Source organism: Triturus cristatus, chromosome 1_1 (assembly GCF_964204655.1).
Source record: "Triturus cristatus chromosome 1_1, aTriCri1.1, whole genome shotgun sequence".
Lineage (NCBI taxonomy): Eukaryota > Metazoa > Chordata > Amphibia > Caudata > Salamandridae > Triturus > Triturus cristatus.
Window position 1 is genome coordinate 854,314,642 of NC_140579.1, and position 16,930 is coordinate 854,331,571.

Below are 16,930 nucleotides of genomic sequence, written 5' to 3' on the forward strand. Positions count from 1 at the left end.
ACCCCTATCAGGGTTTTGGCTCTTATTGTCTGTTATGGAGATGGTTTTTGATTTACCATGGAAAACCTGTATGCTGTCATTTTGTTTGTTTCTCAAATGCCAATAAAATTGATTATAAAAAAAAAAAGCATAAGCACTTTTACAAGTGTGAGAGTGGACACAGTCGAGCAGGTAACTTATCGCAATGTTGTATTATGCAAATTCCTGTTAGCTTGGCATTTCTACAACACTTTTGGCTAGATTGCAGCTGGCTTGGAACATGAGGATGATGCAAACTGCAGCAAAACTACATGTGCAACGTTCATCAACTACCATGTTCCATACTGAAAGCTAACGGTAGCAAGTTCCAAAGACCTGGCATCAGGAGGGAAACTACTGTAGCTCCCCTTTGTGGGTAAAAATCCACTGAAAATGCAAATAGCTGCCTTCTGGCCCAGTGTAAACTAGGTGAGGGGGTGGCAAATGGGGGTTCATCCACGTTAAATCCAATGATCCCCAGGAGAGGCAGAGAGCAGGCCCACTATTCCGGACTCTTTTATTTAATCAGAAGCCAGACGAGAGTTGTCAGTACCCATGTACACCTTTTTTCACTATTTTGACTCCTGACAGGGCAAGATGGTGTCTGATTGACAAGCCCTGAAGCTCTATTATCTGACATGCTGCACTACATGACGCTAGTACAGCATCTCTGATATGTGTTTTGTCTGTGTGAGGCTGGGCTGTAACAGCCCCGCCTGACACATTCGCAATACATCCATTGGAGCCCTCTTCTGCTGGCAAGTTTAATAGTGCAGCTTTTACATGCAAACAAACTATAAGACCATTTGTTTTCATGTAAAAGTTGGATCATGCCAAGCCATGGAGGTATAGCGGGGTAATGGGTCGATGCCTTGGTGCCCCCTATGGCCCAGCCGCCCTTTTTCTCTACCCAGGAGGCACAGCGATTCCTAGGCTGGAGAAGCAGTTACAATTACGTGTTTTATGTCCAGCATGGATCCATCACTGAGGCTACCTCCTTACATTTAAAAGAGCCAATAAACTGCAGTGGTCATTGTAGCACCCAGTGACTCACTATCCATAATCAGACCTCCATGGCTAAAATCCATTGGTGCAAATATGTGCCCCTTTTGAAACGCAGTACTTTGTTGTGTTGTGATCTGCCGTAATCAACATCATTTACTACTGAGGGAAGGAAGAAGATTCTTGAAGGCCAGAAAGATTTCCTTCAGCTGGACTCGTATATGTTTACTAGTTCACGTTTAAGTCCTGTTAATTCATTAAGCTGGGGCAGGGATCTGGGGAGGTGGGGTTGGTAATAGGTTGGCCATTCATAACTTGTGTTCTTCTAGTGTTGCAAGGCATTAAGCTGACTGATGGAAACTGTTGGACTTGGCCCTCTCTGCAGGGTCATCTCCAAATTCTTTGCCTTCACCCACCTATATTCTGAACCTGATTTTGTTGGCTCTTGGGACTCTGTGCACTTTACAACTGCTAACCAGCACTAAAGTGCTTGTGCTCTCTCCTTTAAACATGCTAAAATTACCTTACACCCAAATTGGCACATTTAAATTTACTTGTAAGTCTCTAGTAAAGTGGTACTACATGTACCCAGGGCCTGTAAATGAAATGCTACTAGTGGGTCTTCAGCACTAATTGTGCTGCCCACTTAAGTAGATTTTTAAACGTCTCAGGTCTGCCATTTCAGCCTGTGTACGTAGTTCTTTTTTTGATACATTTTTATTCGGTTTACAGAAGGAATGTACCAGCCAATCAGCACCGTATTTCAATAATCGAGGATTACATACACAAGTTCTCGTTACCCAATGTACAGACATTGATAAAGCAAAAGTGAGATGAAAACAGTCAAACCCCTCATGATTAGACCCCCCCCCGCCACTCCCCCCCCCCCCCCCCCCAAATTCTGCGGTATTTCTTAGGACTCCCACGTGCCATGTACAGAGCTTTCTCCTGTGTGGTGCACCAACTCGAACAGCCAGGTCTTGAGTTGCTTCCTGAAGGAGAGGTGGTCTTGGGTGAGTCGGAGGTGGTTGGGGAGGGAATTCCAGGTCTTGGCTGCCAGGTAGGAGAAGGATCTTCCTCCCATGGTGGCTCTTCGGATGCGTGGAACGGCGGCGAGGGCGTGGTTGGTCGATCGTAATTGGCGGGTGGGAGTGTAGAAGGTCAGGCGGTTGTTGAGGTACCTGGGGCCTAGGTCATGGAGGGCTTTGTGTGCGTGGGTGAGGAGGCGGAACGTGATTCTTTTGCTGACGGGGAGCCAGTGCAGGTCTCTCAGGTGTCCGGAGATGTGGCTGTGGCGGGGGGTTCCAGGATGAGTCGTGTGGAGGCGTTCTGGATGCGTTGGAGTCTTTTCTGCAGTTTGGCTGTGGTTCCGGTGTAGAGGGTGTTTCCGTAGTCTAGTCGGCTGGTGACAAGTGCCTGGGTGACCGTCTTCCTGGTTTCGGTGGGGATCCATCTGAAGATCTTTCGGAGCATGCGTAGGATGTTGAAGCATGAAGACGAGACAGCGTTGACTTGTCTGGTCATCGACAGGGAGGAGTCCAGGATGAAGCCCAGGTTGCGCGCGTGGTCCGTTGGTTTGGGTGCGCTGCCTAGGGCCGGGGGCCACCAGGAGTCGTCCCAGGCTGATGGTGTTGATCCAAGGATGAGGACTTCCGTCTTGTCTGAGTTCAGTTTCAGGCGGCTGTTCTTCATCCACTCGGCTACTTCTTTCATCCCTTCGTGAAGGTTAGTTCTGGCGGTGGCGGGGTCGTTGGTGAGGGAGAGGATCAGCTGGGTGTCGTCGGCGTAGATGATGTTGAGGCTGTGTTGGCGTGCGATGGCTGCGAGGGGGCTCATGTACACGTTGAAGAGGGTGGAACTGAGTGATGAACCTTGTGGTACGCCGCAGAGGACTTTGGTGGCCTCCGATCTGAACGGGGGGAGACGGACTCTCTGGGTTCTTCCGGCGAGGAATGAGATGATCCACTCCAGTGCCTTTTCTTGGATTCCGACGTTGCTGAGGCGTTGAACCAGGGTGCGGTGGCAGACAGTATCGAACGCTGCGGAGAGGTCCAGGAAGATGAGGGCCGCTGTTTCCCCGTTGTCGAGCAGGGTTCGGATGTCGTCCGTGGCTGCGATGAGGGCGGTCTCGGTGCTGTGATTGGCTCGGAAGCCAGACTGTGAGTGGTCGAGGGATCCGTTCGTCTCGAGGAAGGCGGCCAGCTGTCTGTTGACTGTCTTCTCGATGACTTTGGCAGGAAGCTGGAGCAGCGAGATGGGGCGGTAGTTCTTGAGGTCGGTGGGGTCTGCCGATGGTTTCTTCAGGAGGGCGCTGAGTTCGGCGTGCTTCCAGCTCTCCGGGAAGGTGGCGGTGTTGAAGGAGCAGTTGATGATGTCCTGGAGTTGGGGTGCGATGACGGAGTCTGCCTTGTTGAAGATGTGGTGAGGGCATGGGTCGGTTGGTGATCCGGAGTGGATGGTGTTCATCGTCCGGATGGTGTCTTCGGTGTTGACTGGGGTCCAGTTGCGGAGGGTGGTGGTGGGGGGCGTTGGTTCTGTGGTTGGGTGCGTGGTCTGTTCACCGAAGCTGTTGTGTATGTCTGCGATCTTGTTGTGGAAGAACGTGGCGAGTGAGTCGCAGAGGTCTTGTGATGGAGTGATGTAGTTGTTTCCGGCGCTGGGGTTGGAGAGCTCTTTGACGATGCTGAAGAGCTCCTTGCTGTTGTGTGCGTTGTGGTCTAATCGTTCCTAGAGTGCTGTCTTCTTGGTGGTGTGGATCAGCTGGTGGTGTTTGCGGGTGGTGTGCTTGAGGGCGGTCATGTTGTCTGTGGTCGGGTTCTTTCGCCAGGCTTTCTCGAGGGTGCGGCAGTTCTTCTTGGAGTTCTTGAGGTCGTCGTTGAACCACGGGGCTTTCTTGCTTCCGGGCCTGCTGGGATGGGTTTTCAGGGGTGCGAGGTCGTCGGCACAGTTGGTGATCCATTGTGCAAGGTTGTGGGCTGCTTGGTTGGGGTCCGATGATCTGGCAGGAGGGTTTTGGTTCAGTGACGCGGTGAGCTGGTCGGTGGTGATCTTGTTCCAGTTCCTGCGGGGAACCTGTTGCGGGAGGTGGGGAGTTGTGTTCTTTCTGAAACTGAAGTGGTGGTGGGGGGCGTTGGTTCTGTGGTTGGGTGCGTGGTCTGTTCACCGAAGCTGTTGTGTATGTCTGCGATCTTGTTGTGGAAGAACGTGGCGAGTGAGTCGCAGAGGTCTTGTGATGGAGTGATGTAGTGGTTTCCGGCGCTGGGGTTGGAGAGCTCTTTGACGATGCTGAAGAGCTCCTTGCTGTTGTGTGCGTTGTGGTCTAATCGTTCCTAGAGTGCTGTCTTCTTGGTGGTGTGGATCAGCTGGTGGTGTTTGCGGGTGGTGTGCTTGAGGGCGGTCATGTTGTCTGTGGTCGGGTTCTTTCGCCAGGCTTTCTCGAGGGTGCGGCAGTTCTTCTTGGAGTTCTTGAGGTCGTCGTTGAACCACGGGGCTTTCTTGCTTCCGGGCCTGCTGGGATGGGTTTTCAGGGGTGCGAGGTCGTCGGCACAGTTGGTGATCCATTGTGCAAGGTTGTGGGCTGCTTGGTTGGGGTCCGATGATCTGGCAGGAGGGTTTTGGTTCAGTGACGCGGTGAGCTGGTCGGTGGTGATCTTGTTCCAGTTCCTGCGGGGAACCTGTTGCGGGAGGTGGGGAGTTGTGTTCTTTCTGAAACTGAAGTGGACACAGCTGTGGTCTGTCCAGTGAAGTCCGGTTGAGTGGCTGAAGGAGATGTGCTTGCTGGAAGTGAAGACTGGGTCAAGCGTGTGTCCGGCGTAGTGGGTGGGGGTGTTCACCAGTTGCTTGAGTCCGAGGTTAGCGAGGTTGTCCAGTAGGGTGGTGGTGTTGTTGTCGTTGTTGTTCTCCAGGTGGAAGTTGAGATCCCCTAGGAGGATGTAGTCGGCGGAGGGGAGGGCGTGTGGGCTGATGAAGTCTGCGATGTCTTCGCTGAATTGTGTGCGGGGTACTGGGGGTCTGTAGATGAGGGTGCCTCTGAGTGTGGTCTTGGGGGTCGGTGTGTATCTGGAAGTGAAGATGTTCGGCGGCTGTGAGGGTGTCTTCGGAGTTAGACGAGATGCGTATGGTGTTTTTGATGGCGATGCCTCCTCCAGTCTGGTTGGCGCGGTCCCTCCGGATGATCTTGTAGCCGTCCGGGATGGCTATGGCGATGTCGGGTGATGAGGAAGCGTTCATCCAGGTCTCCGTGAGGAAGGCGACGTCCGGGGATGTGGTGTCAAAGTTCCACGGCGTGTCTGTGGACGGAGCGGGTGTTGAGCAGGATGCACTTCAGGTGGTTGCTGTAGGTGCTTGGCTTGGCGGGTGTGGGTGGGTTGCGGGTCCGGATGCAGGTGAATTTGCAGGATTAGCAGGTGAAGGGTCTGTGGGTGCATCCTGGGGTGGCTTGGTGGCATCCGGGGAGGCGTCTGGTATTGAATGCGCTGAGGGTGGTGGCGTCGTACGCCCGGCGGGTGGGATGGCATCTGCGGGGGCCAGGGGGTCTGGCGCTGGGCGCGGTCCAGGCGCGGACGGGCGCAGATGGGCTTGACTTTGGCGCGCATAGGGCGCGCCCGCTGCGCGCACTCGCGGACTCAGCCATAAGTGGAGAGTGGAGGGGGGCGGAGTGAGGGAGCAGGAGGCGGGAGCGGGGTGGCGAGAGGGGAGCGATGCGAGGAGAGGCTGAAGGAGCGGGGGTGGGGCCGCGGGGGAGCAGCGGCGGGGAGCGGGGAGCGGGGTGGGTCAGCGGGAGCACGGAGAGGATAGGACCGGAATTCAATCAAGGGCACAACAGTGGACAGGGGGCACAACAGCACGGAGAGAGCAAAAGCTATCAGGGGCACGGAGAGAGCAGAATACAATCAGGGGCAACAGCACGGAGAGAACAGAATTACAATCAGGCACAGTAGTGAAACCAGAGGGGGGGGGGGGGGGAACAGGGGCACAACGGCACGGAGAGAGCAGAGTACAATCAAGGGCACGGAGAGAGCAGAATACAATCAGGGGCAGCAGTCAGGGGCACAAGCACGGAGAGAACAGAATACTATCACAGAATACAGGCAAAGCAAACAAAAGTTACTAGCGGTGGCGGCAGTGGCGGCAGTGGCGGCGGCAACGGGGACTGGGCACACGCAAGTGGGCCACGCGGCGGGTGGAGCGACCGGCACTGACCAGGTCAGGTCAGGCCCAAACCATGTGAAAGAAGTCAGCGGGGGTCATAACCGCACCTAGTACAGGCTGAGGACGGACTAAGCCCCGCGCGATGAAGGCGAACAGGGGTGAGGTATGGGGCATGTAGGTAGTAGAGCTGCACCAGGCGCAGCCTAACTGAAGCGGTGACCGTTCTGGGGGCCATAAGGGCATCACGCCAGTCGTCTTCTTCCAAGGGGCCCACCCAGTCCTCCCATTGTGCCCGCAGTCGGTCCAAGGAAGTCGGGGTGTTGTTAATCAATGTACGGGAAATGCCACCTCTCCCCAGGTCTCCAAACATAATCTGGGCTTCAGGCGGGCTATGGTCTGGCAACCGCGTACCTGGTGTGAGCGTAGGGCATGCCATAGCTGGAGGTAGCGAAAGAATTGCGAGTGGTGCAGCGAGTATCTAGTCTGTAGATCTTCAAAGGAGCGTATGTGGTCCCCCACCCAAACGTCTCCCAGCTGTGTGATACCCATGAGATCCCAAGCCTCAAAGCCCCAGAGCCCGGTCACTTCCCTGAGCCAGGTCCCGTGCCACAGGGGTGTACAGCGGGTCAGTGTGCGTATCCAGTTAGTGTGCTGCAGTGCTGCCCGCCAGGCTAGTAACACCGAGAGCGTCACCTCCGGAAGACGGGAAGGAATCGGGGTTCCATATAGGAAGGACTGAATTCTGGCAAGGCCCAGCTCCCCTAGTTCGAGTGTATAGGCCGGATCAGACTACCCCCCCCCCCCCATTGAACCAGTCGTGTATGGAAAGAAGTCGCGTGGCTAGATAATATAGATAAAGGTGAGCCATCCCTAAACCCCGTCAAACGAGGGGATCCTGCAAGCACTGAGCGCCAACCTGGACCTACCCTTCCCCCATAAGAACCTGCTGGCCAAGCCGTCGAGCTCACGGAACCAGGCCCTGGGAAAGCACATGGGGGTGTTCTGAAGCATGTAAAGGAAGCGGGGAAGCACCATCATTTTAAAAAGGGCCACCCTCCCCATGGGGTTGAGGGGCAACGAATGCCACCGCTGGAGATCCACCCTGGCCCGCCTCACCAGTGGAGTGACATTGAGGGCCCAGCTGAGCTCAGGCAGCAAGGTCACCCAGATCCCCAGATACTTGAATGATTGACGTAGAGGTATTTCGGATTGCCAGTCAAAGCAGTCCCGGGAAAGGTGAAGGGGAACCAGGACCGATTTGTTGGGATTCAAACGGAGGCCCGAGGCCTGTTCAAAGGATTTCAAGATACGAAGACCATGGGGGCCAGACTGGGCAGGATCTGCCAAGTAGATGAGGACGTTGTCTGCGTAGAGGGCAATTTTATCCGGTTCAGCTCTGGGCCATTCCCATCCTGGCATCCGATCGCAAGACCGAATCAAGGACGCCAAGGGCTCCATCACTAAGGCAAAAAGCAGCGGGGAAAGGGGACAACCCTGCCTCGTCCCTCTACAGACCAAGAAGGGCTCCGACAGAACTCAGTTTACTAGAACACGAGCCCTCGGGAGGGCATATAGAACCTTGACCATGGCCCGAAAGGGTGGACCAAGTCCCATCTTGTCAAGAACATCTTGAAAGAAGCCCCAAGTCACCGACTCAAAGGCCTTCTCAAAGTCCACCAAGAGAAGCGCAAGGTATGGGGTGAGGCGGTGACGATGGGCCAAGGCGGAGTGCAGTCTGCGAAGACAGTGTCAGGTGCTGCGAGAGGGCATAAACCCACATTGTTTGGGATGGACCAACGTAGACAGGTGGGGCATGAGTCGCTGGGCGAGGAGGGTGGCAACAGTTTGACCTCGGTGTTGATGAGGGAGATGGGGCGGTAATATGCGCACTGTGGCGAGGGGGGGGGGGGGGTTTGGGATTTCGGAAGGACCACTATAGTGGCTATGTTCGTTTCGTGAGGAAAGGAGCCTTTCTCCACAGCCTCGCGAAACAGTGCATCAAGGTGGGGGATGAGAACATCCCGGTAGTGAGCATAGTATTCTTCAGGAAGGCCATCCGGGCCCGGTGTCTTGCCGGATGAAACAAGAGCAATTGCTTCTCCAATTTCCTCACGAGAAATGGGAAGGTCCAGATCGGCCTGAACAGCGGCGTTCACACACGGAAGGCGGCCACCCTCCACGTCCATCAGGTCCGTAAGGGACAGGGTTGGGGTTCGGGCCTCGTATAGCCTGCGGTAGTAGGCAGCAAAGGCCTGCGCCATCTCCATTGGGGCACGGCACAGTGACCTGTGTGCGCAGTTTTAAACTGCCATTTCGACCAGGCAAGATAAACCTCTTGCCTGGCCCAAACCTATACACTATGGGTCACCCCTAGGGTAGGCCCTACACAGCCCAGAGGTCAGGCTGCTGTGTATTTAAACAGTTGGACATGTATTTTAAAGTTTTTCATGTCCTGGTGGTCAAAAACTAGTTAATGTATTTTTCCTTACTGAGAAGCCTACCTCTCCCATAGGATTACATTGGGTTCCCTTATTACATTTATTAAGTAGTAACTTTCAATTAGGAGCAGAAAGGAATGTTACCTTTGGATGTCTAAAGAACTGTAATTGAAAACCCTTTTTAATGGTAAAGTCAGATTTTAAGACACAGTTCTGAAAATGCCACTTATAGAAAGTTGCTATTTTCTAGTCCTAACCATTTGGTGCCTGCAGCCTGTATCCTTGGTCACATGACAAGGAGTAGCTGCCAGCTGGTCTTTGTATATTGCTCCCAGTTTGGCAGGGCCAGATAACCACATCTGGAGCTTTGGGCTTTTAAGCACTGTTTTCAGTTAAATCTTTAAAACTGCATATATCTGGTTCTACTAATTGAATTTTTGTCTATTTGGTCTCAAATAATTCATTTAATTCTACTCTATTTTTATAATTTGGAGTGGGATTTTCCTTGTGTTTTTACCTTATTACTGTTTGAAGAGCTGCATGACTATTTTAAACATTGCTTCTAAGTTGAGGCTGACTGCTTTTGTGCCAAGCTACCAGAGGGCTGAGCACAGATTTGGGGGTTGTGCGTGTTTCACCTTCACAGGAATTGTAGTTGCTTCTTGAGTAGGGCTTTGCCACCTTTAACCAGAAACCCAATTTCCTAGAGAAACTGTTCCTCCGCATAGCCAAGATCAGTTTTTTATCCTAGCTGTTTTCTCTCACTTTATCCCAACTGCTGTGAATTGAAAGGTGTTCAGCAATCACTCTATGTTCTATTTCTCCAAAGCTGACCATGAGCCTTGCCATGGAAAGGCCTCCCCACCCCCCGTCTGAAAACCTTTATTTACTCCAGACCCATTTTCCTCGTTTTCGTCAAATATGTTGGAAGAATGGAAGCCTGAATCGTTTCCTCGTATGTGTCTTGATATATAGACAGATTGTAAGACTGCGTTTTAGATCTCTCATTTACTAGTTTTGATGTCCTAAGGGGAGATAGGAATATCAACAAGCAGGATGCCCTTCAGATCTCTAGTGTGTAACTCTATGTAGTCACTGCCAAATATAGGTGTGCATGCATCTCGATAAAAACCCCATTCATGCTCCCTCTACTTTCTCAGGCATTTTCCTGTTATGCAGCTTCAGTGCAGTGACTATTTTATTTTCTCCACATCTAAATTTCTATTCGTTTTGTAGTTACCATGTCTGTGGTTTTTCTCAATTACAAAAGGTATCTATTACCCTACTGTCCTTTTGGAGGATATTTACCTCTTACAATTGGTGCACACTTGGCTCCAATTTTGTAACAACCTCATTAACCTGTCAATTTTTCTTGAGTGTGTTCTGCTCTGTTTTTCAGCAAGCGAGTTCCCAAAGGGGATGGCTGAATCCTATCTTTTTTTCTTTTTTTCTTTGAGGGCACTGTTTGGTCTCAGACCCATTTATTGCTGCCTGCACCCCTTCTTCAGGGCAAAGGCGAACAGTTGGTCTTCTCAGGGAGGTAGGTGTGGGAGTGTTTGAGCTTAGAACTCAACAATCAGCCAAGAGACCACACAATAAAGCTAATGTCTAGCTCAGTGTTTTTCTTTACACAAGAATGATAAGTAGTTTTATCACATAGCTGTAGCACATAAAACACATTACAATAATCCTAGTGGTCTCTGGGTACTACCTTCTGTAGGCACTACACCCACCGCACTCCGTCTCTGTTCCAGATTCTTTCCCCCGTTTCTGGGTTCCCACATCTCTAGAGGTTATTAGGAGTAGTGAATCAGACGGAAGTGCAGTTCGATCACCCACAGTTTACAGTGCACTTGGTATCAAGTCTTACCCTTTCATAGGAAGAGTTCTCTCCTAAGGTCTTTTCACAGTCACCTTACAGTTTGGCAGGGCGGCACACTGGCAGTCTTAGCTGCGATCATATTTGTGCTTGCCCAGCCTTTCTTTTGCTGTGGCATGGATGGAGTCGGCCCATTGTGACCAGTGCAGTCAGTCTTCGGACGAGCTGCAGTCTTGATCATGTGGTCCCAACTGGATCATAGGTTGGTTCAGTCCTAGGGAGGGGTTCCTATACAATTGGAAGTTGTAGCCCACAACTCAGCCGAATGGACAGCATGTGTAGCCTGACTGGCCCTTCACCAATTCTGCAGGTGCAGCCCTCCTGGGCGTCTGGGCTCGTAGTTCGCACCAGGAACTGAAGAAAACATCGGTGGTGCCCCCAGGTCTTCTGCTGTTGTTTTTTCTGCTTCTTTTGCACACGCCATGGCCACCAGGGATACGTTAGATCTCACTTTTCAGGACAGTCCCTTCTCCAACATGCCCAGGCAGTCTCCTTTCCTCTCTTAGTAGGCAGGCTTCTTGGTGCTTTCTGGCAGGTAGGCAGCTCCTCCAGCACAAGATCTAGACTTCAGATGATGTCCCCTCACATCTGGAATACTGGCTGTCGGTCAGACACCAGTGCTGGATGCATGACTAGCCCTCTGATAAAACTGTTCCAGTTCCAACTCCTCTATGACCAAGGAAGGGAGTTCTCTGCAAAGTGGAGTGGTTTGGGTCCCACTTTCATACAGCCCTTTGACGGGAGATGTGGGTCCACTGTCTCACACCACAGAACTGTTTGAGGTAGCTTTATTAAATATCTTTCTCAGACTGTCTGCCAGAGACCGTCTTTGTGTCGAGTGAGGTTTGACAGCAGGTAGTACTGGGGCAATCTCCACCCTGAAGCACCCATAACAAAGGAACAAAGGTGTGAAGTTTCGGTCTCTGGTTGTTGTCAACCCAACTGAAGAGTAATCGGGTAAGGACAAAGGGCAGGCCTCCCCCTTAGGGGCTTCCTCTCCTTTCACAACTGAGTCTGCAATCCCACCTCTCACACCTACTATTAAACAAATGGCAGTGTCCAGGAAGACTAATTTCCAGCTCTTTGCTAACCAAAAGGCTTCATAGAATATCTAAAGGAGAACAATCTCTACACCCCTCACTCCAAGCCTCCTCCGGTCATCTCTAGGAATGTAAGCAATGCACTTCCACTACCGGTACAGTCCTTACCCTCCATCTTAAACAATGCAAGGCCTGGGGCATACAAGATGGAGCCCGCTGGCCTCCACTACTCTGTTTCAAACTATGCGTGCAGTACACGAGCACACACACACTCACACTCTCTCTCTCTCACACTCTCTCACTCTCTCTCACACTCTCTCTCGCACTCTCACTCTCTCTCGCACTCTCACTCTCTCTCTCGCACTCTCACTCTCTCTCTCGCACTCTCACTCTCTCTCTCGCACTCTCACTCTCTCTCTCGCACTCTCACTCTCTCTCTCGCACTCTCACTCTCTCTCTCGCACTCTCACTCTCTCTCTCGCACTCTCACTCTCTCTCTCTCGCACTCTCACTCTCTCTCTCTCGCACTCTCACTCTCTCACACACACTCTCTCACACTCTCTCTCACACTCTCTCTCTCACCAAGCAGGCACATAGAAACAGCTCTACACGAATGGGCTGGCAGGCCTCTACTCCAGTGATGCAGATATAAAGGTCAGGTCACACTACAGATATTTTACATTGTAGCCATCGCTCTATGTATTAAACCCACGACTGGGACAGCAATCCCGTGTCACAAATGAGACCACACTTGGTGCTCCCGTCCAGATCACAGGACAAGTAAAGGACCTCCCAAAGTCAGGGACAGGCCTAAGCCTCCGTGCAGATGATACCAGGGCCAAAATTAAATGTCTGGATATGAGACACAGTAAAGCAGGAAGTCAGCGCAGGGGACATGCCCCTTTACTATGCAAAAGAAATTCTTGTCCCAACAGTAACCAGTCTTTTTTGTGCTTCCTACACTCACCACCTCTCTCACTAGCCTGTTTTTGGACAACAAATGTGCTTAGTGTCCTTTAGTTTGCTTCCGATTCCATATGGCTTTATATTCCATTCTCATGGTCATCTCTCCCTCTGTTTCACGCTTCAATCTGCATAAGGATGTCACATTTCACCTTCTTGGTGCCACTCAGAGCATGTGAAGTGGAAAAGGGGGTTGGAGGTCCATAAAGATCCCTCTTGCTTGAGTAGTAGCTTGAAGTGCCAGCCACTCCTGGGGTTTACTTTTATCACAAGATACTTGCTTGGGTTTACTTCCTTTGGCCAAACATTTTACTTCATGGAGACTTTGGGGCATATTTACAAGTCCATATCGACACAACAACGTCTTGTTTCACGATGTTGTGGTGGCGAAAGGGTCTTTGCCTTATTTACAAGGCAGCCTTAATGTGGGTTAACGCTGCCTTGTAAATAAGGCACCCTTTCACGCTATACTTGGCGTGAAAGGGGAGGGCAATGGGTTTTGCGGTGGGTGTTCCACTGCAACAGCCATTGATTTTTATGCTGCCCCATATTTACAAGGGTGGGGTAAATATGGGGCAGCGCCAAAATTAAGACCAGTGAAGACCTGGTCTTACCCTGGTGAAACAAAAATAAATGTTTCATTTCTCCTCGTTGTTGCTGTTTCCATGTGTGCTGCGTTGTGCAGCACACATGGAAACAGCAAAACGCCATTGATTATGTGCAGGAAGGTAACCCTTCCTGCACATACACAATTATTTAAAAAATTAGGTTTAGCAACTTCTGAGTGTGCTGCATTAAGCAGCGCATATAGAAGTTACAAAACACCATTAAATGATTCTTTTTGTGCAGGAAGGATGATGCAGACCTGCGTTTCAGAAGTGGCGAAGCGTAGCATTAAGCCAAGAAGTCTAACGACGCACTCCGTCACTTCTATTGTACATATGCCCCAAATGAGACTTTGGATTTCAAATCTATCCTGCTCAGCTTTTGCTGCACTTGCTTAATTCTGTGTTATGTGGTCATTTTGTCCTCTACCAAGCGACACGCCGGTAGATGGTCCTTAGGGAAGACACTAGTAACGTTAGACAAGCTTGGACACAAGGCACCAACAAGGTAGGTCATCTTTTGAGACTTTGATTGGCACCTCTGCATTGCTCAAAGTTTGTTGTTGGTAGTCCAGCAGAGAAAACAAAAGGTGGCAAGATCAGAGATTAAAAAAAAAAATATTAAGTCAAAAAAAGCTTTCAGTACTTGTAAAATGATTGGGATCTGGTGAGTCACTGAAGCATATTAAGGGTGCAATACGCTTGGTTGCTGCTAATGCACACTGGAGCCCAGCGCTCCATTCAATTTCTTTTTTGTGCGTTTGCAAATTTTCATTACTCTAGTCTACAACTAGGAGGATATCTTGTGAGTCTGGAGCAAAGTGGCAGAGACAAAGGAGTAGTTAAGAATATATATGTTCATTTGTGTGCTATGGGATCTACAGAGTCTACATGGGCATTGGAGGGTGGGTTGACTTTCTCCCTGGAGAGCGGAGGATCTGGACTCGCCACATGTGGTTGCTTCACTGCTTTGGCCACTGCATCCCCTCTGTCTAGAAAATACCTGAAAAACATTAGAAGACAAGGGATTTACAAAATGCTACAACACCCTTACTTACATGTGGAACCAAATCCACTTCGAACCCCCTTCTGTTACTTGCGATGGATCCGAAACTCACTTGGAAATCTGTGCCTGGAAGCTCTCCAGCTTGGTGCGAATGCCTGTCATCAACTCGAACACTTTTTCCTATAGAAAACACAGAGGCATGTCTTGGAATATATAAAAATTACTGACCTGGACAGTTCAGCCATTGATCGGGATATAGAGCACTCACATCTCACAGAAGCACTATGCCTCAGCTTACATAGACCATACAAGCTTAAGTCCATGACAGAAGAGGTCGTCTTCAGGCTACAGCATGTTTCCAGAATTAAAAAAGATAGCATAGCCATTGCTCAAAATACAACAAGCATGCAGGCTAAGGCACTAGTAACTCTTCAGAGAGCGTAACATTTTACATGGTGAAATTGTGTTTATTGGGTTTGTTTCCTCTTGTCTTACTATGTGTTTTAACTTAAAAAAATTGCTAACACCACGACAAGGGATGTTATTGATTGAGGTTTTACCATAGTTCCCGTTGCCTTGACCAGCAACAGAGGTTGGTGGTTATTACCTTTTTCTATAAGGTTTGACTTTATGGTGATGCAGCATTCATTTCAAAAGATTGCACATAATACACAAAAAGTAATTAGCCTTTGCTGCACCATTTTCATGTATTTTTCTCGACTGTGATATTTATGTTGTTTGTCTCTGCTCTCTGAACAATTGTAAAGCGCTCTGATACCCGCAAGGGTCATTTTTGAGCTTTATAAAACTTTCAAAATAAATAAATAAAAATGTGCCTCAAATTTGCCTTGCACTATGGCTCGAGATTGTCTCCTTGCTCCACGAGAAGTTCTATGTTAGAGTACTTGAACATTTGTATTTTCTGATGGGTGAAGCAGAACTGTTGGTCGCTGTTCTGGGGGTATCACTAATTAAAAAGCTTTTGTCGCCTGTTGCAAATTAGTACAAAACTCTTGCATATATGTGGATATATTGAGTTTAGGTCTCACACAGTACTGTTATTTCACAGAGTTTGCAGTGTCAAGTATAAGTCAGCAAAGATATCTCTTAAGATACCCACAAGTAAAAAGGTCTGCACCTTTAACTGAGTGGCCCACTGAGCTTCATAAAGCTTACAGCCTTGGTCCACTACCAGCAGATCTATACCTGGGATTACTCAATATACAGGCCCTGCTTCCCGATTTAAGGTATTGGCTCTAAAATAACAAATCAACACCTCAGCATACACAGCTCAGACAGCAGAGAGATTATGCGGGATATATAGAGCCTACTGACTCTGTCCTCTGACAGTAAAACCATCCCTCAAGATGAACATATTGCCGGCTCGGGTATCTGATGGAAAATGTTACTTACCTTATAAGTATCTCTTTCTAGTGTGTAGTGCTGTATATTTCATTATAAAACCGGAGGCTGCCATTATGCATTAATCTTTAAATGCAACTTTAAGTACAGCCACTTAAAAGTTGCATCATAAAGGAAATCTTCCAGAACAAACAAGTGTAACTAGGTTACAGCAGCACAGAGATCATCCTCTTTTAAATGTATTGTTGATCGGCACTGCGGCGTTAGGAGGAAGGCGCAGTAGCAGTGCGAAGGCGGTAAACTGGTACGCGAGCTGCGGGGAGCAGCCGCGCCGCACCAAAGGCGTCTGACAGTGATAACGAAACGTAGGAGAGAGCATCTGCATTAAAATGTAAAGGTAACAGATGGCAGTATTAACGAATACGTATAATTCAAGTATTAGTTGGTTATTAAATAAGAAGGAAAGACCACAGAGGGAAAAGTGAGGGGTGGGGTGCCAGAGCAGGCAAAGAGTGTAAAAGTGATTAAATGGTCGCTAAGTTCATTGAAGCAGATCCTAATAACAAGTAAGGATACGAAAGTTCAAGAAAAATAATCAGAAAGGGATTGTAACTAGGTAGTAGTAGGTAAAAACAGCAGTATAGTGAAAGAGGATATGAAGAAAACAACGTATCTGTCTTGAAACCGCATTTAAAAGAGGCTGATCTCTGTGCTGCTGTTGCCTAGTTACACTTGTTTGTTCTGGAAGTTTTCCTTTATCATGTAACTTTTAAGTGGCTGTACTTGAAGTTGCATTAAAAGATTAATGCATAATGTCAGCCTCCGTGTCTTTAATGAAATCCAGATTCTCTGGTCATGGTAATAGGAGAATCGCAATTTACATGCTTTGCATACTCCTGCCGTCAAGTGTTGGGCTCAGACACTTTCAAGTTGTTGTTCTTCAAAGAAGTCTTTCGAGTCACAAGGTATATAGCGACTCCTACCTTAGCTGGCAATGCGCATGGGCACAGACTCAATGTTTAGAATGCTTTTTGCACAGTGGGTGAGAGTAGCATGGAGTGGCGAGTAGAGTGTGGTGTACACAGGAATTACAAATGGAGCTTGATTAGAAAAGAAAAGAGATCTGTGATCAGAGCCACACACTTCCGAGGAATAGGGTGGGCACATGTGAATATATCGCACTACATTCCACAAAGAGATGTGCTTATGGTGCAGATTGGGGTGTACAAATTCTCCCTACTTCCACAGATAGAATAAATTCACAGATACACGCACATACACTCATCATACGCTTGGGCCCATTTCACTAACATACACTCAGATTACTCTATTAGCACTGAACCTGTGGAAAGAAACCTTCTAAACACCCTACATCTACACACATGGTCGATAAGACCTAATTGTGACTGTCCTGAGTCATGATCTAAATAATCTATACAACAATAATCAAAATAGAGTACTCAATA

At 49.3% G+C, this 16,930-nt stretch overlaps 1 protein-coding gene across 1 annotated transcript in view; it reads right to left on the reverse strand.

Moving 5' to 3' along the window:
* Positions 1-16,930, reverse strand: part of LOC146871199 (proteasome activator complex subunit 1-like) — a gene marked incomplete at its 5' end in the record, with an annotated part of 281,652 nt that overhangs the window by 99,322 nt on the left and 165,400 nt on the right. The window contains 2 exons of the mRNA XM_085646233.1: positions 13,988-14,099; positions 14,215-14,282. Of these exons, the coding sequence (XP_085502359.1) occupies positions 13,988-14,099; positions 14,215-14,282 (180 nt within the window). The remainder of the gene's footprint in view (positions 1-13,987; positions 14,100-14,214; positions 14,283-16,930) is intronic.